Source organism: Takifugu flavidus, chromosome 2 (assembly GCF_003711565.1).
Source record: "Takifugu flavidus isolate HTHZ2018 chromosome 2, ASM371156v2, whole genome shotgun sequence".
NCBI classification, from domain to species: domain Eukaryota; kingdom Metazoa; phylum Chordata; class Actinopteri; order Tetraodontiformes; family Tetraodontidae; genus Takifugu; species Takifugu flavidus.
Genome location: NC_079521.1, coordinates 16356164 through 16380128, shown reverse-complemented (window position 1 = coordinate 16380128; position 23965 = coordinate 16356164). Strand labels below are relative to the sequence as shown.

The 23965-nt window shown below is 48.2% G+C and overlaps 1 protein-coding gene across 5 annotated transcripts in view; it reads right to left on the bottom strand.

Annotated features, from left to right (window-relative positions):
* Positions 1 to 23965, bottom strand: part of sox6 (SRY-box transcription factor 6) — a 104595-nt gene that overhangs the window by 78687 nt on the left and 1943 nt on the right. For 2 of the 5 annotated variants that reach the window (XM_057024848.1, XM_057024861.1), the window contains exons 2-3: positions 9526 to 9597; positions 3592 to 3645 (exon numbers count right to left, since the gene is read on the bottom strand). The exons of 1 other annotated variant lie outside the window; for it this stretch is intronic. In XM_057024848.1, the coding sequence (XP_056880828.1) occupies positions 3592 to 3626 (35 nt within the window). In that variant the 5' untranslated portion in view covers positions 3627 to 3645; positions 9526 to 9597. The remainder of the gene's footprint in view (positions 1 to 3591; positions 3646 to 9525; positions 9598 to 23965) is intronic. 2 more of the 5 variants (XM_057024866.1, XM_057024858.1) reach the window with 2 other exon arrangements.

Below are 23965 nucleotides of genomic sequence, written 5' to 3'. Positions count from 1 at the left end.
GCCCACCCCCACCTCCACCCCCCCCCCCTGGATTCATATTCATCCCTCAATAACATTTAATTAGTAATGCCAAATTCATTAACCTGTACTGCTGTTTCGCTGGCCTCGGCCATAAATTAGCTTAATGTGAGCAGACGTATTACAGATGTAATAAGGGACATAAAACTGGGAGGGAAACACATAGCGCTCCTCCATCGTCCTATCATTATAACTCAGCCTCTTCATTTTCAGAGTAGCAGCTCTCCATTACGTTTCAGCAATAATCCCACCTTTTTTTTTTCATTTCGTAGGTAAATTTGTTTTATGTGCTGAGAAACGCAGCGCGGAGGTGCCCCGGGATATCATTATTAAAGGATAAAGATTATTGTTGAGCGATTCTGCCGCCCCAAAAATTAAAGATAGGAAAGTGCCATTAATATGAGCGCTAAGCTAACGCGTGAAAAAGTGACGTAGACTTTGTTGTTTTAGTAAAATGGATGCCGAAATTGCGAGTAATTGTTCGGTTTCTCGTGCTTACGTAAGCGGGGGAGGGTGGGAGGTGCACGTTTTGGCTCTCGGGTCACTATTGGAAGCAGATGCGCTGTTAGCAGTCCTTATTTTGTCTGTTTATTGGTTAGACAAGCGGATTCAGGCAACAACCTGCTATTGGATGACCTTCAGTGTCCTAGGATTACACACTGACCTTCTTGTTCGCCTTTCCCCCAGTGATCTCGCCTAACATCTCGCACCAGAGAGCCTATTAGGCCTGGATCCCACTTTTGTTGTTAAAAAGGGTCTTGTCCTTTCAAAACACTCACTTCCTCCCCCCCCCAAGTAAAGGTGCTGGAGGAACACAAGTTCATTGTTGCCTCGCAGATGGAAGTTGGAGTTACCAGGGTAACAGCTCTAATCCTCCCTCTTTTCTTCACCACTTTTATATTAACAGCTCATCGAGCGCTACCTTTTAGGCGACGGACGCGACCGTTCACTTAATTTGCCGCGATTCTGTTTTGCCGAGCGACGGCGCGACGGGCGAATCGAAATTCACGAAATAATGACGTACCGCCGGCAGCTCCTCTCGTTCTCGCGCGGCCCGCTCCAAGAATAACAATAATGAGGCCATTATCGAAGATTGCACTTTAAAAAGCGGCCATTTCACCAAAACAGAGGGCATAATTGTTCTGGTGTTTTCCATACAATCAACAACCCATTGTTGATGACTTGAGAACTAAGGGAGCAAAGAATGGGCGCCATAATGATTGGTCTGTGCTGCCACCAAGATCCCGTACAAAGTGTCCACTGAGAAAGGACTCTGATAGACTACTGATTTGCCTGCATGAGCTCCGGATGATGACAAATGTCTGGCTTTGTTTAAGTCCAGCTTGCTTTTTTGTCTTTCTTGGCCGTCAAATGGCCCCCAAGCTGCCATTAAAGAGGAAGTGTTCCGAAAATTCAGTCCCAACATTTGATCTGCGTCACTTTGTTCCGCTGGTCTTGGATGTCTTGTGTGATGATTCTGTAGACCTGAGCAGCAATGTGACGATAAAAACAGGATTATGGGTAAAATACTTCACTATAAAGTTCCACAGTAGAGCTTCCTGGACGAGGGCTCAGTGCTGTGCTCGGTGCTGCAGCTATTAGCTGGGCTCCATTGTGTAAGAGAGAGGGAGAGAGCGAGAGAGCTGGAGGGCAGGAAAATGCTAAGTGGGCCCCTTAGCCTAGTCAACCTTCAGTGGGTTTCATTTATCTTCATCTTGTTAGACTAAATTAATTAACAATCTCAATGTTACACACTTTCTCCTTTCATTACATCAAATAATGGCAGAAATGTAGGGGGAGGTCTGGCCCATTGGGAGCAGACAGACATTCTCTTTCTCCCTCTCGCTCTTGTTTTCTCTCTCTCTGTCTGTCTGCCTCTCTCGCTCTCTCTCTCTCTGTCCGTCTGCCTCTCTCGCTCTCACTCTCTCCGTCTCTTCCTTCCCCTTTCTCCCACCCACCTGCTCTCACTTTCTCAGTCTCTTTGAATGCACAAACAAAAACCTGTTAAATATCTCCCAACCACGGATGAAAAATTGATGTGAAATGAAACCGTGTTAGATTTACCCTAACGACACACACACCCCTGATAGATGCAGGCCGCGCAACTTTTGTGTTGCCTTTAAGAGTTTGGCGTTATTTCCCTGTGACGTGACGAAGATTAAAAGGCGAGGAGTTTGATGTATTTTTAACAATGGCTGAGTACGTACGCGCGTGTGCGTGTGTGTTTATCCGGCACCGTCACACACTTTTACTGCTGCAACCGCTCGAGTGTGTGTGACACAAACCCAAACTCGTGACTCATTACAGTCATGAAACAGCTATGTGCTGCCTTCCGTGTGCTCCTAACTCAGTAACATCTGCAGACGTTAGAAGATTTGCAGGATTTTCCACCTCCGTCCTCATCCCCACTCTAACCCCCTGCCCCCGTCAGCCCAGTGCCCCTCCTGGACCCGGGTCTTATCCAGGGCGAAAGGGCAAAAAGCCCAGAGCAAAACGCTGCCTTAGGGTGGCGGCGCGCGATATCGCCCAGCTAGCTCTACATCTTTAATCAAAAAGGACGCGGGACAGAAGGATCGGGATTAATCGCACCGTAATGGGTTTGCTTGAATAACCGGAAGGTTTTCCCGCAGATCGAGGTCAAAGGTCACGCTGGAACAGGCGGACTCATCCATGAACGGGGACGTGCTGATGGCTGCAGCTCTCAGGCCGACAGAGACGCGTGACTTTTAAACAGAAGGCATTATTTTAGACCCTCCTGGGATTCTCCGCTGGATTACGGCGGCGTAATGGTGTCAAATCGTCCTTTATTTTGAGATTGCCTCCGACGGTTCGGGGGGGGTCTGTTAATTTAATCAAATAAGTGACCTTTTGAAAAAGAAATCAAAGAGGATTCATTAGCTTTAGTAAAGTTTGGCTGACAGCAGCTTTGAAAGGCAGATGCTGCTGCTGCGGCTCCTAATGAGCCCGGCCTAATTAGGGAGCAGCGCTGCAGCCCGGAGAAGGTGTCTGACGAGGAAAGGAGCCGACGGTAAATACGCTCCCTTATTTACTTCCTCTGTATGTAATGACAGCACAAATTTTTAATTAGAATCCCAGCGAGAGCGGAGATACGGTGGGGGGGGAGTAAATCTTTGTGCTGGAGTGAATCCGAACATGGAGGAGGGTGGGCCGGAACACAAAACATACGCTGGACCCCAAAATCCTACAGGGTGGTTGATGGGGAGGGGGGGGCGGAGGGGGGGCAAAACATGCAGAGTAAAGACACAAAAATCTGGGAGGAAAAGGGGAAGCGGGGGTGTGACTCCGCATGTTCGGGTTTGATATATGTTTATCAGTGTGACGGGGGGCCTGTTGGGGTTGGGGGGGGGGCATGAGTAACGAGTAAGAGAGTCTGAGAAATATCCTGGAATACACACACACACACACACACACACACACACACACACACACACAGACACGCACACAGGGGACAAAGTCTAATGCTAACAATGTGTCAAAGTGCTTAACCCCTGTTAGCCCCCCCCCCCCACCAAACCTGTGATTCTGGATGGCAACAATGGAAATGAAACTAACCTCAGTAAAAAGCTGCTACGAAGAAAGCCCTCCATGTCAGCGTGTGGGGGTGTTCTGGCAGGAGAAACGACAGAGAACCAGATTTTCACTATAAAACGAGCGATATTCAGGAAACAAGCACAAGGAAGGAAGGAAGGAAGGAAGAAGGAAGGAAGGAAGGAAGGAAGGAAGGAAGGAAGAGAGAAAGAGAGAACATACATTTTCCTCCTATAAGCACGTCTTTAATTAAAGCAGAATATGGTTTCCCATTCTCTCTTTTTACGAACTGACATCATTAATTACAGCTCTTTCCATTGTGGGGGGGGGGGGTTGCATACAACGTGGGTTTTGTCTGATGATACGTTTGCATCAAATAAATCCCGCCCGCCGATCCCCGCGCTGCCTCCCCCCCCTCCTCCCCCCCGCAGCTGCGCGTGGACGGGCTGCGACCGCAGGTCCCCGAGCGGCCCCCGAACGTTCGGAGGGGCCGGCGGTGGTCCAGCTGCAGCCCATGTGTGGCGAGGGCGCTGCGGCTTCTGCGAGCGCCGTGCTCGCCGCAGAGGACCCGGAGCGGAGAGTCGCAGCGTCAGTGAGGCAAAAGGATGTGGTCATGATGTCATCACGCTGGAGGGGTCGTTTCCCCCAAACTACTGGAGACATGAAGAATCAGATGTTCTGGCTTTGATTCGGGACGGACGGGAGGGTGTTTGAGATTCGATTGCTGCGGTTTCGCTGCCATTGGACCTCCGAAAAGACACAAATATATTGATTTGGTATTTTAAGAGCATGAAGCGACCATAGAGGGAGTCGTCTTCTGTTCAAGCGTCGGTTGTTTATGGCTTTTAAGTCGAGCCAGCTGTGAAAATCGCACTTTTTTTTTTTTGACGCCGCTGAAAGCAAAGCTGCCCTTTCCTGAAACTTCATTTGTCACGACGCTCCCTCGTGAGCGTCGCCATGAGCACCAAAACACAACAGCAAATGACATCTCGGCCCTGTTCACACCAACTTTCGGTGACATGGGTGTAATTCGGCTTTTTTTCTACCCTCTGCTCTCATTATGAGACAAAGCCTCTGAGAGATTGGAAAGAATGAGCCCGGCCCAAGGACGCCGTGCCTTTCAGCCTGGCCCGGCACTTAGCGCGGCGGCGGATGCGCCGGGCTCGGAGGGCCCGGCCGACACTTTTCTCACAATGAGGTGTCTGGGGAGGCGGGAGTGGCGCGGCCGGGGGCGCCGCGGCTCTGCTCTCTTCTCCGCTCGGCTCGGCCCCAGAGCACATAATACCATCACCACGGCAGGGCGCAGTGAGCCGGTGACAACGTGAGAAAACAACCGTCAAACAGTGCAGAGCAGGCCAAGCGTGCATCCTCACCTCTCAAAGTGCAAAAAGCACGCGGACCCCGAGCGCACGCCAGAATGAAACAATGGCCGCCGCAGGAGCGGCGTTCCTTCTGAGGTTCTATGCTACATGCAGACGCCGTATTTACATAGTGAACACCAGAGTTCTAAAAATAGCATCAGGTGTGACACAGAATGACTGACGCGCGTTACTTTTTCACTACTGAATCATTCAGCTGAAGAGACGGTTGAACGCTCGACAGTTCTGTCTTTGACTCCCAAAGTTTTGTCCTGCGTTCGTTACTGATTGCGGTCCAAAACAACCTCGCCCGCGGGGCAAGCACGCGGCGCCGCGGGGCTGCTCGGCCGCAGCTGAAGGACGGGATCCTTGATGAATGAGGAGAAGCGGCGAGGACAGACGCAGCCGGGTTGGCCTGGACCGGGTCGTACAAGCGCAGCAGCCTTTTTGGAAGGCGAGCCCCTGCCAAAAACTGCCTCTGCCTAACCGAGTCTCCCGCCATCTGCAACAAATGTGCTCTATTAAAGCAGTACCATATGGACAACAAGCTAGCTATTAACACGGCCTCAGCACATCCCCATAACCGAGTCCAGATTTCAAACTTCCAGTCAAATTGACTGCTGATTTAATGCACCGCCAGCAGCCATGTGGGTCTTGGCACGGGACGGCGGATCGCAGCCCTCAGTCATTAACAGGCTCACGTAGAGCGCAGCGAGACACAGAAGCTAGCTGCACACATCCTACCAGCGACTACAACCCCCGGGTGCTTCACTGCGCACATCTCGCTGCGCCCTGTCCGGGCGCTGCGAACTTGTTAACGCGCGTAAACCGGAGTTTAAAAACCTCGACGGCGCAGAGTGGAAACAAGCTCATGAAGTGGATCTGCCCGCAGGACTGCAGCGTCAGCCCGTGCGGTGGCTCATGTCTCACTTCTTCCACAGTGATGGAGAACCCATTGGCTCCCTGTGCAAGGATCCGAAATGGCAGTGATTAACCCTGCGGGTGTGGGTGGTGGGGGCGTGCAGGGGGGGGGGGGCGGCTTTAATCTATGGAGGCGGCGCGGCCGAGGAGACGCCTCTTTGAGTCGGTAGGCGGACCCGCCCACCACTGGCGATGCCGTGCGCGGTCCTCCTGAAGCTACAGCAACATGTGGGCCCGCTGCTCTCTGACCCGACTCCGAAGGTCGGCCCCATTTCTGTATTTCTGTTTTAATGCTGTGTTTTTTCAGCCGCTTCTGATAATTACAGCGGAGAGACTTTCCTTCGGTCTGGCGCTAACATGAGTCGTGGACTCACAGAAGCTGGGATTACGTTACGTCACAGGGACCATATACATGCGCGTTTCACTCTGTAATAAATGCCTGGAATTGGAAAGATATCGTAAAACATGAGCGGCGTTCCCTGGAAAATTACCAGCCTCCCTGTGGAGCTTGAAGTGATGAGCTAAAGACTACCTGATGACAGTGTAATTAAATCATTTTATCAGTTCACTTTGTGGAGAAATGGCGCGAGAACTCTTCCAGATCCGGAGGAACGGTGCTGGCGTAGCAGTGGGGGGGGGGGGGGGGTTGATGGGATGCTGTCCAAGCAATCCCAGAGTCCCAGCCGACAGCTTTGCGCCCACTCAACACCTGGCAACATGTGGTACGGTGATACCTGGTCCATGTGTGACATACATGCACTTTACACCTCCTGCTACCTTTACTCAGTGTCCCATTCTACCCCCCCCCCTCCACCGCTACCAACTAAAGCACGCTTTACCTCTAGGCGTGCACGCAGGCACACACATGTGCACCTCAGCCAGAGCTGCCAGATGAGTAGTGAATTAATTTGTGTGAGCCACTTCAACATTAAGAAGGTGTGTTGAAAGGTGTCTGCTCATGTTTCAAATTAAACGCACTGCTGGTCAGCATTAGCACCTCGCCCCCCGTCGGCAACTGACACTTAGGGGGCCGGGGAGGGGGGGGGGGGGGGGCGGAGGAGAAGGAGCCCATCCGCCGTTCACACTGGAATAATTAGAACATGTCAGGAAGAATTAATTTCCTCATTTTTCAAAAGGATACACAGAAATTACCATGTTATTATATGACAGGGTCCCTGGGAGGATTGGATTAAATTTGATTTCTCGCGCAGCCCACACAACAAATTAAAGTCATAAATAAGATGGAAGGAAGCGGGGGCACAGAGCATATGTTTATGGCAATGAGTGAAGCCAAGGGACCAGAAACAACTATCTTCATTTCATTTTATTTAAATCAGGCTGACACCACGTGTCTGAATGACAGCGGTTGCTAATAGGTCGAGATTAGAGGCTCCTTGATATTAACAACGGAGATCAAAGAATTTTAGCTTAAAACGCTGTAACGCGCGACGTGCGTGTTATGAGGTCGGCCTGCATTCCACGACTTCATCTTCTCCCGACCACAACAAAATGTTCAGCTCTTACCCAGGCGGTTGGCTAACCTGAGTCTGGTGGTTAGCGCTAATGTTTTCACAATGAAGATAAAAGCACCCTTAAGGAAAAACAAAGCGGAATAAAAGATCTATTACGCACTTCAAATTTTAAAGAGCGTACTTAGCTGCGGCAGTGGGACAACACCGGCGCTTTTAGCCTGAGGTCCATATTGTTACAAATTAATACCGTCTTGCCTGCGATGAGTTTTCCGACTCTTTAACGGGCTGTCGTTACTGCGTAGCGCTCCCCTGGGTGCTGCAAACTTTAAATAATTTGCAAATCAATTAACGGGCTACTCTCGACGCGCGGGGGATTTCACGCGCGCAGCCTCAGTGGGAGAGGATTCGTCATGTTTTGGGGAGGAAGACAAAAAAAAAAAAGTTGCCGGTTAAACTCATTAATTCATTTTATCAGACTTTTAGTCCTGCTTTGCTTGGCGCAGCTGAGGTAGGAATGCTAATGACACGCTCCCAGCTATTAGGGGAACTTCTGTCCTGAAGCTCGGAAACAGCATGGAGGCTATGTACGCGCTAGCCTTTTAGACTTAGAGGGAACTAAATTCCAACAAACCATTAAATAACCTTAATAAATCCCCGAATTGCATCATAACCGCCAGCTGAACTCAATCTGTAAACAGACAATAAATAAAACAATAAATAAAAATAAAATGCATATTTTGATCTTTCCTTCAGTGCTGTTACAAAGAACAGGGTTCCCCTGACAGCAGATAACATTTAGAAGAGCTCCATTTGATAGAGAAAAGATAATGATCCTTAAAAGGGCCGTCCATTTTCCATGTGATGATGTGATGATTATTTAACTTCTGACAGGAGGCCTGGATGCTTCCAAACCTCACCCTTGATACTGGAGTCGGAGCCGTACGACCACGCGGCTAAAGCTTATTAGATAAACAACAGACTGGAAGGTCTGACGTGTCCTCGGGGCTTTCCAGATTGGATTATGTGATTAAATGTCTCTAATCTAAACAAATATACTTGCCTTCATGCACGTGTACACATATATAAACAGGCTAACAAGTTAGCGTTGCTAAACGCGACCCACAACGACGCTTTAGCGTTACAGTTAGCAACAAAAAGCAATGCTAGCTCAAAATAAGTGATTCCTCTTAAGTGGCCAATTATTCTTTAATCTAATCTCAAAATTCAGTTAGCTGGTAGTGCTCAGCCCGCTGAATCCCCCAAAGGTCAAAGGTGAACTCTACTGTTATGGGAATTCAGCGCTGGAAAATGTACCACCTGCACACGGCTGCCATGGCGCTCTGGCACACTGGGATGTCTCCACTAATTTGACAGTGGGCTTTTTTTTCCTTCTCCATCTTCATCTAACAAACACGGGGAAGCGTTTTAAGTTCCAGACATTCACAGCATATCAGGAAAGTCTGGCTGAAAAGAAGGCGAAATTGCCTGATTAAATAAGACGTAACAGCCGTGAACTTTGAATTCAGGTAGATGTTTCCTGTTATTGAAGAGATTCTCCAACAATAATGACTCCCACCATGTCTGCGACTGACATTTAAAAGAAAAGATATTATTTCCACTAACCTGCTCACCTTTATTTGCGTAACACCTGCAGTGAGACGCGTCTTTATTAGAAAAGCAGCAGCAGCAGCAGCACCGATGATGCCTCAATGCTCTTTATTGTGTTATTTTTATTTATTTTTGTTGCTTTCAGATACTGGAACATTCTACCAGACTGCCTCTGACCTCATTTGATCATATTTGTCATGTTGTTTTGGTGTAAAATTGCCGCATTATTTGCGAATCTGACGGAATCTGAGGCATGTGGCTGTTTCGTTAAGTGAAAACGACTGGCGCCTGGTGTCAGTTACCACTGTACTTTTTTTACTCGACGTTTTCGCATTTGCCCCAAAGGTAAGACGGCAAAAACGGCGATCCGCACGCACGCAGGCCGGGACTGCAGCAACACAGCAAAGCCAGGGTGGGAGGGATGCTAAGACCAGGCTAACCTCGTGGCTGCTATGAGTGTCTAATTGTGCATACATTGTGAGTCTATCCAATTGTCCACCTCATTTGACGCAGGTGTTCCATGCGGGTGGGAAACAGTGGGGGGGTGGGGGGGGCTTTGACACATGCGGCAACAGAGAAAATGCCGAACAGATACTTACAAAAATGTGAAAGACTCGATCCCCAGCTCCCTGCAATCAGTGCCCGCGTGGTGTTGGATTCATGTAAAACACCTGAAGGGCGAGAAGAAGACAGAGGCGAGCTCGTTTGAGTGCGTGATCACGCGACACGGGACGTTGGAAGCTTGATTCCAACGGTCAGAAAAGCTGAGGTGGCGAATACGGAGGTGCAGAAGTCCTGCTGAGGGGCTCCAGCAGGGAGGGAGACCCAGCTGGGGAGTCGTCGTCCCAGCTCAGGGTCCCTGCTCCTATTATTGAATTCTTCTCCACTTTTTTCACCTCTGCCTCGCTAACGGTTTATTCTGAGGCCGTGCTCTGCTAGTTCCAGCACGGTGCATGACAAGCAAATGGAAGGGGGGGGGGGGGAGGACAAACAATTCACCGATCAGGAGAATCTGGGGATGAAAAGCTCATTCATGGTCATTTTCTCAAATTATTTTCTGTTTCACAATAAGCCAAGATCTCATTACCGGTTGATTTATACAATTAGTCTGCCTCAGCTCCGCCAATTAAAGGGGGCCAAGGGTTTTTTAAGGTCACGCTTAACCGATCTGCCTCTAATTTGCACTATGGCACCTCGGTCTCCCGTCAGCGGGACCAGTAAGCCGCCGACAACCAGGCTCAGACAAATGTACCGACCGCGGCTGCATTGTTGTCGGAGTGCCGTCTGCTGTGTGGGAGGCTGGAGAGCGAACAGAGCGAGCAAGATAAAGACGGGAGTTGCAGAGAGGTCTGAATGTGGCAGCCTTGAGGCTGGAGGTGACAATAGGGGAGAGGAGACCCAGGTGACCCCAGCTGAATGGAGAGCTGTCGCATGAATAGCACCTCCGAGTTTAAAGTCTACTCCTGCCTCTCAAATAATGCCAAACACACACGATTTCACAGCTCTGAACTCTGCTCCAGATGTAACCAGCCACCCACACACACACACACACACACACACGCATACACAGAAGAACTTATTCTAATAGCTGCCGACACCAAATCCCTGCCTTGTTGAATAAAACGCACGCTACAAGGATGGTAATTCAATAAGACGCTCCCTGTCAAACATCTGACTGTGTGTTTAATCTCTGATAAACTGGAGCTCTCGTAATTACACTGGGAACACACCAGCTAACCTTTGAATCCCTAATGCGCCGTTAATAGAGAACAATGCTGTAAATAATACATGGACAAATGCAGTCCTTTTGCAGCCTGTAATCTAAGTTAATTATTTGCTGACTGGGAGAGGAAGAGAGGGAAAAAACAAAAGAATTTATAATTGAATATAATGAGGGAACCCAAGTGATATTATAATGAAGCCAGTGTAATCCCAGTGGTGTAATGGGAATGAGTGTCAAGCAGCCTATTGTAGCGGCATGGAGCAGCTTTTTTTCCTGCTGTGTTGGACCTACAGGCAGGAAACATAAAACAGGCACTCCCCTTTCCTAATTAGAGGATCAGGGACTTATTAAATTCACTTTGACGCAACCCTAAACTCAAATTATGACTTTAATACTTTTCTTTTTTAGAACCGAACCTGCGAGTGGGGCGCCGAGGCTGAGCGTTTTCTTTTTTTTCCCCCGTGACAATGCAGAAGGTTGACTCTCCAAAACGAAATCTCCGAATCCAGACGGGCCGACATCAAAGGAGCAGGACGCAGGCGCCGACAGCTTCGCTGGCATTTCTGTCAAAGGGCGGCACGCACGCACGCACGCACGCACGCACGAAAAAACGACGGGTTAAGCTGTCCGAAAGCATCCAAAGTAAATCAGACTCTGACCCTTTTTTCAGACATTCAAATTCCAAACTTCGGCATCTGTGAGGTCATTTCCACACCATCCCATCACATGATCGGGGAACTACCGCTGAATACACGCGAGGCTGGATTTACCTCCACTTGTGTTGGGAAGAGCTGACATATTACGACAATCCTCCATCCCAAATCCTCGTTCCTGCCCCGTGTCTAAAGTGGGAATTCTGCAGAGTCCGTTATTTTGACAATGCAGGTAATCTATGCCATCGGCGGGCTGCTGCCGACCTGGGTGCTGCGCAGTTATCTCTGCAGAAGCAGCACCCACAGAGAGGTGGGGGGTTTGGGAGGAAATGGCCCTGGGAGAATGAAGAAATGGGGTGGGGGGGGCAAAGCTAAGTGGAGAATATTCTGGCATAGAAATGATCATGTGACTGTGTTAAACACGGAGCTTCACATCGACCTCACGGGAGCCTTTTGGGAGGGCAACACTCAGGTGGTCCCCCGGTGTTCATCTCGAGGGGTGGGGCTCTATCACGTCCTGTCGCGTCCTGCCCTTTGTACAGCCGAGTGCAGGGGGGGGGGGGGGACCCAGCTCGAGTCGGACGCGCTGCATTTCAACCAGAAATCCAGCATGTCATTGAGTTATTTAGCGTTGGAAACAGGTCAGTCACGTGCAGCTGTTTCATGCTTCAACACCCTGTTAGCTGTCGCAGCCTTGCAAATCTCTCGTCCCCTCTTTTTATCTTCCCTCCGTCTCCCTCAAACCGCCTTTTCTCCGAGCCGCAGTGTAGCGCCGGCGCGTCGGGTGAGGCTGCGGGAGCGTCGCCGGGGTCAAAATGTCTTCGCTGGGAGGGAAACTGCCACCTGTGTTTCTCCAGGAGTGAAAGGAAAGGTAGGGGTGGCAGCTGTTCCAGCCCAAACCCGTTCTCTGTCGCTCCTCCGGGCTCAGAGGAGGTGAATAAGAGTCTTTTAGGGTCGAGGTTGGGTGAGAGACAAATCGAGAGCGTATCTCCGCAGTTCAGCCCCCAGTGAAACCCATCGATTCTCTTTGAGTTTTACTACAAAGGCTGGAAACACAGGACACAGAACAGGCTTGTTTTTTCCCGGGACATTCCGATGTGACTTCTTTTCCGCCAGAGCTGCACGCACATCATCTTCTCCTCTTTTTCGCTGCCTCCGCTCAGCGCTGGGTGAGGGGGATTGCGTATAGATGTGTGTTTATGGGGGCAGGGGGATGAAAACAAGTCTCACCCGCTCTCCCAGGTAATGTGTTTATTTTCCTGGATCCATCGTCTAGTTTACTGCGTGGTGGCGTTTCTCCCCTCTTATCGCCTGGCCCTCACGGGGCATTTTAGCCCCTCAAATCCTGTTCACCACATACTGGTTTTAGAATCTGTGAAATGAGTGCCGGAGAAGCGTGGACACAATATCAGCCTGTGTTGCTGCCGGGCTCAAATGGGTTTGGTGCTTTTTTTCTCTTTTTTTTTTGTCCAGGGAGATGCATAAATGGAAGTTTTTAACACCTCAAAGGAGGCTGGGTCTTTGTGGAGCCACACTAGAGGAGCCTGCCAGTCTCCCGAGGAGGCAGACACACTGAGTGCTGCAGGACAAAGAGCTGGAGGAGCAGAGCCAGCGGGGGCATCACTCTGCTCCGGGCCCCCGAGCGGGTGCACACATGTGAAGCCCACACACACACACACACACACACACACCGTCTCACCGCCCTTCCATAGAAACACACGCAGACACACACACACACACACACACAATTTCTCCCAAACAGTAAAAGGATCTGATCTGATCAGCAAATCCCTCCGTTCATAACTCCGGAACTTCGCTCACAATGCTGATGATGTCATTCATCTGAACATAAACACCGCTGTACATCACCGCCTCCAGTTTAAATAAAACATACGGATCACTGTAAATATATTCATATGCCACTGTACAAACACACTCCATTAAAAAAAAAGCCAAGGGCTGCTATTTCCTTCTTATTGATTTCGGCGAGTCTGTTTGAAAATAATTCCCTCATTTCCATCCCCATTTTCGTTATTGAATTTTTTTTTTTTTTAAACCCAACAGCTGGCATTTACAATCAGCCTTTATGCCATTTAAATTTCTACAATAAGCATTTAGATGCAAATATCCCGGCCTCATACAAAGGAGTTGCAACTTTTGTCAGTAACACATAATCAACCTGCAATTGTCTCCCGGCTCCGAGTGTTTTCCAGCGCCGAGGCCCCGAGCCGCCGGCATCTGTATTCAAATGGTTCCCCCCTATTTCAGGCACGCTTTATTGCGGATATTTTCCAACAGTGGCGCACTGAAAATCAATCACATGGTGAATTAAACCAGAAAGGAAATAACTGATCCATAAATGATCAGGTTACAACGAGGCATTGGTTGTCTGCAGATTATTCCCTGTTTTCCTTGTTTCGAGGGAAAGCGGCGACACGCTGTTTGATGGAGGCTTTATTTCCCCGCCAGCGACTTGATTTACTGTTGCGCGTCTGCGTCTGTGAAAGGCTGCTGGGAGCTGACGGTTATTTTAGGGGTGGACCTGGGTGAAGGACCTGGGATACACACGGGATTTTTTTTTTTTTTAAAGAAGGAAGAACAGGACACTGGGGTGGAATCTGCTTTGTCATCCTTTGCCCCACAAACCAAAGCCTCCGAAGTGACTGTGCACAACCACGTGTAAATCTGCTGCCTCGGGGTTAGCTGACCGCCGCGGCCGCTTCAACAATTAACATTACGACCTCTTTCTTTATTTACAGTGACACATTTGTCTTTTCCTGAAACACACAATTAGCAGCAGCATTTGCAAATGCAAATGAATCAATTTAGGGGGAGGGAAAATGACCAGTTGGAGAATATTTCTGCCTTCTTAATCTTCTTAAGAGGGAAATGATTTAGAAGGAGGACACAAATCTCCAGTGACATGGCAGGAACTCTGGGGCTCTCTCTCTCTCTCACTGGCTCTCCCTCTCTCTCGTCCCCATCCCTATGCCATTCCTCCCCCCACCCCCTAATTTACCCCCTACCCTCCCCTCTCCTTGGCCTTGGAAGGTCCCGAAATAAGGGACACTTGTCTTGCCCCCCCCACCCCCAGAGGAAAACAAATGTAGTGTTGGAGCCACCGATCGCCGGTTTAATCCAGTTTAACACACTTTTTCTGGATTGCAAAAAAATAAAAGGTCGAATTACCTCCAGAGTCAGGCAATAAATAAGTCAAACAAGGTAAGAGGTCCCTGCCAGCATATGTTAGTGGCAAATTTAATTAGCTGAAAAACACGACGCTCCTCTATTCCATACTGCACCCAAGAAAGCAGCACCAGTCAAATTATACCAAAATAATAATAAAAAATCTAAATATAGAGGCAATTACCATCTACTGTTTTACAAATCACGAAGTCGCTCAACTTGAGTCTGAGCGGCACTCTTGGACACTTTTCCATGCACTTATATTCTCCCAATTAGGTAAGACATCATATGGCCTTATGGTACATTGACTGCAGAACAAGAGGAGGAAAAAAAAGAAAATTGGCATCTCGTAAGGCTGCAGTCTGGACCAGAGGCACCAAAGGTGAATGAGAAATGTGGAGAACAAGGGAAAGGGAGAGACAACACTGCTGTACACACAGCGAGCTACAATGTGGCCTTTGTGACATAATGCACTCTGGACAGCAGATTGTGGAAAATAGTCGAAAATTTACTGGTTCGCATATCCAGCAATAACAACTGACATCACCCACCGCGCCGTATATCCCGCGTTTCTGGGCACATTTTAATGTCGAGTGAAGAATGAGGGGGGTAGAAAAAACATTGTCGTGCCGTTATTACGTTGCCACGATGTCCTGGGAGCCCATTACGGCATGGCAAAAGCAACGGTAAAACTGAGAAAGTCAGCAGTCTGAGGATAAAGACGGAGGGCTGGGGAGCACTTAGGCCGAGCCCGAGCCTGCTCCGCTGCGCAATTTAACCGCTGCAGAAAGACGGAGTTCAAGCAAACACTTTGCACCTACAGATTATGTGTTTAAATTCTGCCAGTCATTAAGGTTTAGTCCTTCCCTGCATGTGTTGGCTTCTGTGTGCCTCCCTTGCAGGGTTCTGCTGGGCACCGTTGGCCGTGTTTGAAGGCTAAAAAAAGGGTGATGAGCCACAGAGGAACGGCACGGTTTCCAGTCCAGACACTAGCAGCGAGGTAGCGGCGCCGCAGGTGGGTCGCCCCGAAAGATCGACGCCTTTTTCCTCACCAAAACACGTGTCTCTCCTTATTCCACCAGGAAAAGAATCCGACGTTGCTCCGAGCGAAACCATCCTGGCTCTCAGCTGCATCTTCTATTACACATAAACACACATCTGCATCTGACTGGTCGAAAAGAAAAAAGTTTCCACTGGAGTGAAATGAAAATGTGCGCACATGAAACTGCGAGTGCCACAAGGCGGTACAATCTGAGGGCTGTAATAAGAGAAAAACACCTGAAAGATCAATGGAATCAAAGGTTTGAGGAAACGCATTGAGACATCTGGTTTAAAAAATACACGTGTGAAGCCGAACGATTTGAGTGCTCGAAACATTATTTCCAAAGCCTCACAGTTGACTGTGCGTGTGTTCATACAGTAGGGATGCGTCTAAGCCTCCACAACGGTCGAAATGTGGAGCTGGACAGACGACGGCCCAAACAGTAAAATGTGGAAATTGGAAAAAATATTACCCTTCTTTCCCTCCAATAGCCGGGGAGATAAGCACCCTTTAGCAATGAAGCCGGCGGAGTTTAAGCTTATTATGAATACCTCTCGGAGCGCAGAGGCATGTGCTGTGGAAATCAAAGGCAGTAATAGGCAGGTAAGCCCGTGTCATTTTAAAGAGGAAGTCAGTTGTGAAATTGTGAAATCGTAAAAGGCCCCTCTGACAATCTGCCGCAACGCTCTCATAAATGATTCCTAAATGCAGCGGCTATCGCTGGTCAAAATCGAGAATTCCGCCGAGGTGAGTGCAAAGCGCTTTCATTAAGTTCAATAATATGACTTCATTCTTTTTCGTGTGTGTGACTGCTGTCAGTTTCCCGTGAGGGCGACCTGGTGGCGCAGGATGTTCCTCTGGTTGTGAAGGTTCCACGGCATCATTTACGAAGGTCGGTTTTTTAAAAATTCCTACAGTAAGCGAGGCCACGTACACTCAAACGTACACATCGACTCTCACTGCTGAGGTTCCAGCATTCATTTAGCTGCTCTGCTGCGGGTCACCTGTGATGATATCAAGCGCGGGCCGATGCTCTTTACCAGCCTCAACTATTCGTCTGTGCCTCCACATCATCTGTGGGTCGTCCAATCTAAGTCACCCCCTTTAATCATCCTCTTATTAGGTCTTAATAAACCATTTTGCCCTCCTCTTGCAGCACCGCTGTGTCAGTTAGACATCAAATCTGGAAAATACTACATGAAGGGGCCGTCAGACTCAAAGGAAAGCTCCTCGGGCGACAGCGATACGGCCGCTGCAGGCACACCCTCTTACACTAATTGAAATTATCGAAAAGCTCCGCTTACATCTGACACTCGGCCGCATGTGAAACCGTGGCTTTTCAGTACGGCGGCCAAAGACATGACAGTTTGTGTGAACACCAAGAGTCTACTGAGTTCTCTGATGTCTGGTAATTGTTTAAACCTGAGTGGATATGGCACGGGGCCTCACGCTAACTGGTCTGCCAAGGGGGGGAAAATAGGTCCCTCTAGCACTTTTCTCCTCTGTTTCTTCTATTCTAATTCAGTCTAGCATGGACTTCAGGGAAAGCCTCAAAGATTCTATGTTCATCTTGGAAGAACCGTTGCTGGTCATGATGATCACTGGCCACAAGTTGATAATGATGACTGTTTAATTAGAAGCCTTTCTTTGGCCTGACCGCAGGCCAAACTCCTCCACCCTGCAGATGGTAACCAATAAATTTAGCATTGCTGAGGATGAGGAGGAACATTGTACCTTCCCATTTTACCCTCAACCCCACCCCTAACCAAGAACATAAAGCCTTTCTCTCTGCTAACACACGCACGCAGAAAAATAAAAAACACAGCTCTGCTGCATGTGTCGGGATCTGAGTTGAAATGTCCCCCAAAGCTCTGCTTTTGATTGCGAAAGGCCCATGAAGACAGTAAATAAACACGATCTTTTCCTTTTAATTTTCCTCATATTCATTTTTCAGCCCGTTTTTACGACACCTACCTGGATTTAGCACATCTGCAGTGGTGTATCGCCCAAATGTCGACCCCATTCTCCCTCCCGCCTCATTAAATAATGAAGACTGCTACAGCAGACATGTGACACCCAAGTTTTTTCCCCAGTGACTACACCTACATTTGTTGAGTACTGGCTGGGATTCAAAATAAAGTGCCCCGATAGATTACATGCTTCTATGTTTACCCAACAGAATTTTGATGTCCTGACCCTAAGTGTAACCTTAACCCTAATCATGAGCTATAAATAGGCTAGCAGGCATGTCCATATAACATCAATGCGTCAGCGATGGCGGAATCATCGGGGAGATCTACTAAACACCTCAGAAAGTTCTACCTGATCCCTCTATTTCCCGCTGCCCACCTTAATGAACATTTTTGCTAATGTTCATGTGTTTTACCGTCGCCTTCCCATGCAGAGACGTGGTAGGGAGCAGAGCCACACCACCAACTGCGCGTCACTGTGAATGGGTATGAATTTCATTAACAAAAGTTGCCGGGGCTGAACGTGTGCAGGCAACTGAAATGCTTCAGTTAGAAGAAGCACTGTGGTTGTGGGGAGCACATTATGGTTTGGGTTTGGAAGCGAAACGCTTCGTTAAGGTTAGCAGAAACATCGTACACATGGTAAATATTGAAAAGAAAAAGTCAACAACCAGGGTATATGCACCTCAGTCTTTACTGTGGAGGTCATGTGACCCGGTGTTGACCCAGGCCTCCTCCCTGTGACTTCTCACTGTGGTATGACGGCCTAAATGTGTGAAAATGTTCCGACAGTGAGCATAAATCACTGTTGCATGTGAACACGCCGTGGGAGGGGAGCTTTTTAAAGCTTCTACGGCATATAGTTATGTTTGTCTTCTGCCCTCGTCCCGTTTTTCCCCGGCAAAGTTCTGGACCATCTTGTCTCATGGAAAAAAAGTGTTGTGACAGAACAACCCCTCAAATAATTCCCCGGTCCTCCCTCGCTCCAGTCCACACCCATCTCGTGTCAATCATCCAGCCCAAGACATGACTCCTCCCAGTGGGTGCATGTGCATGTGTGTGTGTGTGTGTGTGTGTGTGTGTGGTGGGCGGATGGCGTGTGCCAGAGTGGCTATCCCCTTAGATTGTCATAGAGGCTCATGGGAAATTTACTCCACAGGCCAAACCACAGGCTTTCTCTATCATTTCAGCAGATTTCTTCTTTTTCATTCCCATTCAAAAAAGTGATTATGACAGTCTTTTTTTCTTCTCTCTTTCTTTCTCCAAGTCAGGCTTTCTGGGCTTTCCTCGCTGCATCTGCAATTTGCTTATAAATGTTCCGTTGTGCAAGTTGGGGCTTTTTTTTATTTTTTATTTCAACCAGTCGGACTGTTTCCACGGCCTTCGACGGTTTATTTGGGCATCTCTGTTAATTCAAAGATCCTCAAAGTTCGAGCAGATGGATTATAATTCAAAATTTGCTTTTGTGTTTCACTGTTTATTTCTGGTTATAATATCAGGGAGTGGAAAAAAAGACAGCTGGATAAAGTTCATCGCAGCAGCAGTAATAGCAGGAAACCTCATCTGAATTGAAATAAGCAGGGGAAAGTTGCCTTAATGGTACTGCATGCATTCCCACCCACGACGTACAATAAGTGTTCTCGACCACCTTCAAAATATTTCTCTTTCCCCTGTGAAAAATTCCTTTTGAGCAGCTCAGCTGAAAGATTTTCCAAGACTAAAGCAGCCTCATTTCGAGCTACTTGCACATCATTATTTGTGCAGCTTCTTTGCCCATCTCCTCACCGACAAGGTCCAAACACCCCTCCGCCCCCACCAGCCCTTTATTCGGGGAGTGTGAGAGAAAGAGGATAACAAAGACAGACAGCGAGAGAAAGACAGAGAGAGTGAAAGCTTGTGGTCAGGTCTGGTGGAGCCATTTTCTCATAACGCACTGCCAAACATCCAAGACGGTGCAGAAAGAAATTATTCAGAGAGGATCATTTCAAAAGATAGGGGAGAAGAGATGCTTTGGTTAACTCCATCAAAACTTGAGCCGCAAAAACCCCCTTTCCATCTATTCCTCCTCTCTACCTCTTTGTCACATTGATTCATTTTTGGCACCGTGCACGAGCATTTTCCAGAGTGAAGAAAAAAACCTGCTGGAACTCCAATGCATCTTTTTCTTTTTTTTTCTTCCATAACTTCCTCGTCTGTTTTAGAAGTCACAGTAGCTGCTCCATGATGCAAGCGCAGGAGCCATCCAAGAGGGTAACGTACACATTATCTGAGACTTGGAACTCGGGCTGCGACGGAAGAAACGGGCTTCAAACAAACGAAAGGGGACGAGTAGTAACCGACCCGGGACTCATCGTGTCCCATTACTCCTAAAGATGCTCAAACGGACACGTGGAAATAAAGCTGCAGATCTGATCTGAGAACTGTTGTGTGAAAACAGCACAACTCCTGGCGAGGAGGCCAGATTGGCCGGCCCGGCCGCACAGCCACGGTGAATATCGTATTTCTCCTGTCAGATAGCAAACGGGCCGTCCAGCCCCACCGACTGGATCCCCTCCGACTGCTCAGCCTGCAGAGACGGCGCAGACTTATGTAACTCCGACGGCCCCGCCGCCGCCGGCACACGCGAACAAAGCAATAAAACAAGGCAAATAAGTGCGACTTCATAAATATTGAAAGGATTCCTCCTTCACAGATGGTATGTCCTCCGCGTGCTCTCCCGGAGGGGCCGCGATCCCGGCTCCACATTCGTTTACATGACAACTCTGTCGCAGCTCTTCATGTGGGCTCAAGTTATATTTTCATAAGAGCCCGTTAACTCTTCCTCCGAGGCGGCGGATCCCGCCCCCCCCCCGTGAGGCCTGATCAGAACACAATTCGGCGAGTGGGGGTGGGGGGGGGTGGTGGTGCTGGGATCACAAGAAAAAATGCTTGTTATGATCCTTTTGTGCGCGAGCTGTGTAATATTCCCACATTGCACTAATCTCTTTTCCCTTGTTCGCTCACAAGACGCAATCTCAGGTCTTCAGAGCTCCCCCGACCCCGGCACAACAGAAGTCGCTCGGGGGCCAAAGATCACAGCTTCTTCTTCTTCTGTCATTTTAAAATAATCCCGGGGGGGTCCCCCGGCAAGGTCACCTATCAATAAATACACATCGGCATTGAGGCTGGACAGCCTGGATAATAAGCCTCGTCCCTCTGTGGATGCTGTCCCAGAGTCAACGATTAAAGAAAACCAACGGCGACCCTCACAATGTAGCTAACAAAATGGTTGCCAAATCCCTAAAAAAAAAAAAAAAACCCAAAAAACATTAGCTTTGCATTCTGCAGTCAGATATCTGCAGAGGGAACACGAGTGTTTGTTTAAAATTCAGTTTCAACCACCTGCACTCTTTCCACACAACCTGACACTTCTCAGCCTTGGTCCATATGCTGCATGTGTGTGTGTGTGTGGTGTGTGTGTGTGTGACTCTAAACTCCACCACATTTTAATTACTGCCCGGCTGCACTGCGCGCCTCTTTGATATGTAAATACAGGCGTCTTCCCATCACCACTGTACAAATCTTCATCTGATTCATAACAAACAATGAGGCCGACGCGTTCCTTCACCTGATTACTGTCCGAAGCCACGCTGCCACCGAGGCCCCTGCAATTAATTCTATATATTAACACGACAGAAAGGAAAGAAAAAAAACACAACAAAGCCTCTAACGGGGACTGTTTGCATTTTGAAGTCAGAGTTAATTATGTGCAACTATGCTATGCAGATTCAAAAGGAAGAAGAAAAAAAATCCAATTATTTTTGGAGAAAAAGAACATTTTGAGAGAGTGAATAATACAGATCGAAACAGGCCACTTAGGTTACTTGTGTAATTATGCATTTCCTGCGAGGTTACACATATTTAGCCTTTTTTTTTTAATTATTTGTAATCCTTTAATGTCAGCAATGCTGCTCACTTACACCAGCCAGAGGGAGACGAGGCTAAAGGAGCAGGAAAGGGCGACTCAGCCTTCGGTGAGTGTCGGTGTGTCGCCGCAGTTCGTGGCACAGTTGTGATCTTGAATCTGAGTTCAAGGGGGGAAACAACTGTGGCGTTCCGGAGATTATGCTCGGGGAGCTGGGATTACTCTGTCCAGATGCGCTTTCTCCCACCAGGAGGGAGGAGAGTGGCGGTGATGTGCTCCTGGTGACGGAGGTGAAGCCTAGTTTCATCTGCGGCGACAGCAGAGGGGACGGAGAAACCCCGACAGACGGCGTCTTCGCCGCCATCCCGCCAGTCCCCGCTACCCTCCCGACGTGTCTCTGATGTGCAGAGGAGGCGAGACTTCTGCCACTGCATGAATGCATTCATTATGATGCCGCGCGCCGCCTAATTACCACAGAGGGAAATTAGGAATGGTGACGGGGGCGACGTGCTACAAACTCGCCGCAAAGTTTCCGCTGAGGCGGGCAGATTACCCCCGACCCCTGGCGGTGGCGCGCCCCTGGTCAGTTTTCATCATCTCTGGAATATTCTGCAGCAAATTAGATCACGCTTAGACAGATGTCACATCATCTGCTAGCGCACACACACACACACACAGACACACACACACACACCTCCAGCAGGCCTGCTTTTGTTTATCTGCTCTCGTCAGCTCTTGTTAGCGGCCCTCAGCCAACACAGAGGCAAAATATCATAAAAATAATCACGATAACATCTGCGGAGACACGTGTTCTCCATCGCCACGACCCTGCAGAACGCCGTCATAGCTGCTCTTCTGCAAAATGCTGTGAGGAACGCGACGCTGCACTGATGCTACAGGGGAATCAAGGGGTAGCGGCTCAAAAGGTGCACGATATAAATCTGTAAAATTTGCCCCTTACACATCTGAGAGAGGGAACGATTGACTCCTCCGGGTGGTCATGCTTGAACACACACACACACACACACACACACACCAACACATACACACACACACACCAACACATACATGCACACGTACAGTAATCTAGCATAACTGTTGTTTGCCACATTTGAAAAGGGTAAATCTGGATTTGACAAGTGTGTGTCAATGGTGGGGTTAAAAAATGTTGCCTCTCTTAAACTGAATCCAGACTACTGGGTGTCAAAACTGGTGGTATTTTCCTCAGAGTGTGCGGAGCAAATGAAACCTGCGGCACTTTCACCAACAGAATTGGCTCTTTTTTCTTCTTTTTTTTTGAAGATCAAATACTCTGCAGCCTCACACACCTGTGAACTCAACACCTACGAGGGCTTTTTTTAGTTTTGTAATAAACCTCCTGCTCATCAACGTCACCTGTCAAAAGAAACGATCACCTTCGATCTTTACGTTAACAGCATCGGCCGAAGAAAAAAAGGGGAAGAAAATCATCTGATAACCAAAGTGTCGCTACAGAAGCTAAGAAGAGATGTAAAGCGCATATTTTTCCTCTTCCTCCCCCTCATATTTCTCTATTTTCTGTGATCCCTCTGTTTTCCACCTTCATACAGCAACAACAGTTGAAACTAGAGACAGAATTTATTCTCTTTCCCATTTCTCTGTAATATTTTCTAACTAATTAATATGGGCAGCAGCGAAGTTGCTCTTGCAACACGGGAGACATTGAACCCGGACAGAGTGCAGGATATGTTTAGACAAGCCAGGTGGCTTTCTCTCTTCATGCTGAAATGAAAGTCCTGAATTCTTTGAACTTACTGACACATCAGCGAGTCTGCGTGTAAAAAGAAAAAGGTGGGAAACGGTTTTGAGAGAAGAAGAAAAATGCAGCCAATTAAAAAAAACCGTGCAAAACCACTGGTTTGTATTACCAACTGGTTGGTATTATTACTTTTTAAATCAGACAATTTACTTTATATATATATATATATATATAATATATATATATATATATACATACATATATATATATATATATATATACACACACACACACACACATATATGATCAAAGACCAGATTTGAAGTGGCAAAATAGCTATGCTCTATTCATTCCTTCATTTCTGCAGCCATCACACACACATTCTCTCTCTCTCTCTCTCTCTCTCTCACACACACCCACACACACACAGACTCACTCACACACACAGAGAGCCAAGTTTAAAGAGCTGAAGGGAGAAGGTGAATAAGGCTGTCAGACAGATTCTGTGCGTAAAATGGTTAAAGGTGAGGGCTGTGAAGCGGTGCTGTGCCATTACGCAGCCGCGTCTCACTCTTTCCCCTCTCGCTCTTTTTGTGAGCAGCACAAGCCGTCAGAGAGACAGAGCCGAGTGTCCCTGTATAGCAATCAGGACAATGTGCTGAATGGGCAGTCTAATTATAAATGTCCCATTTCGACTCGCGTTTGGTCCCCGGAACAGTCTTACCTTATGTGGAGACCTGCGGTCACAGCGACAGAGCAAGTGCCCGGATAACAGCAGAAAAGATCTGTCTGCTGCCATAACCCTCCACCTTCCTCCCCAAAT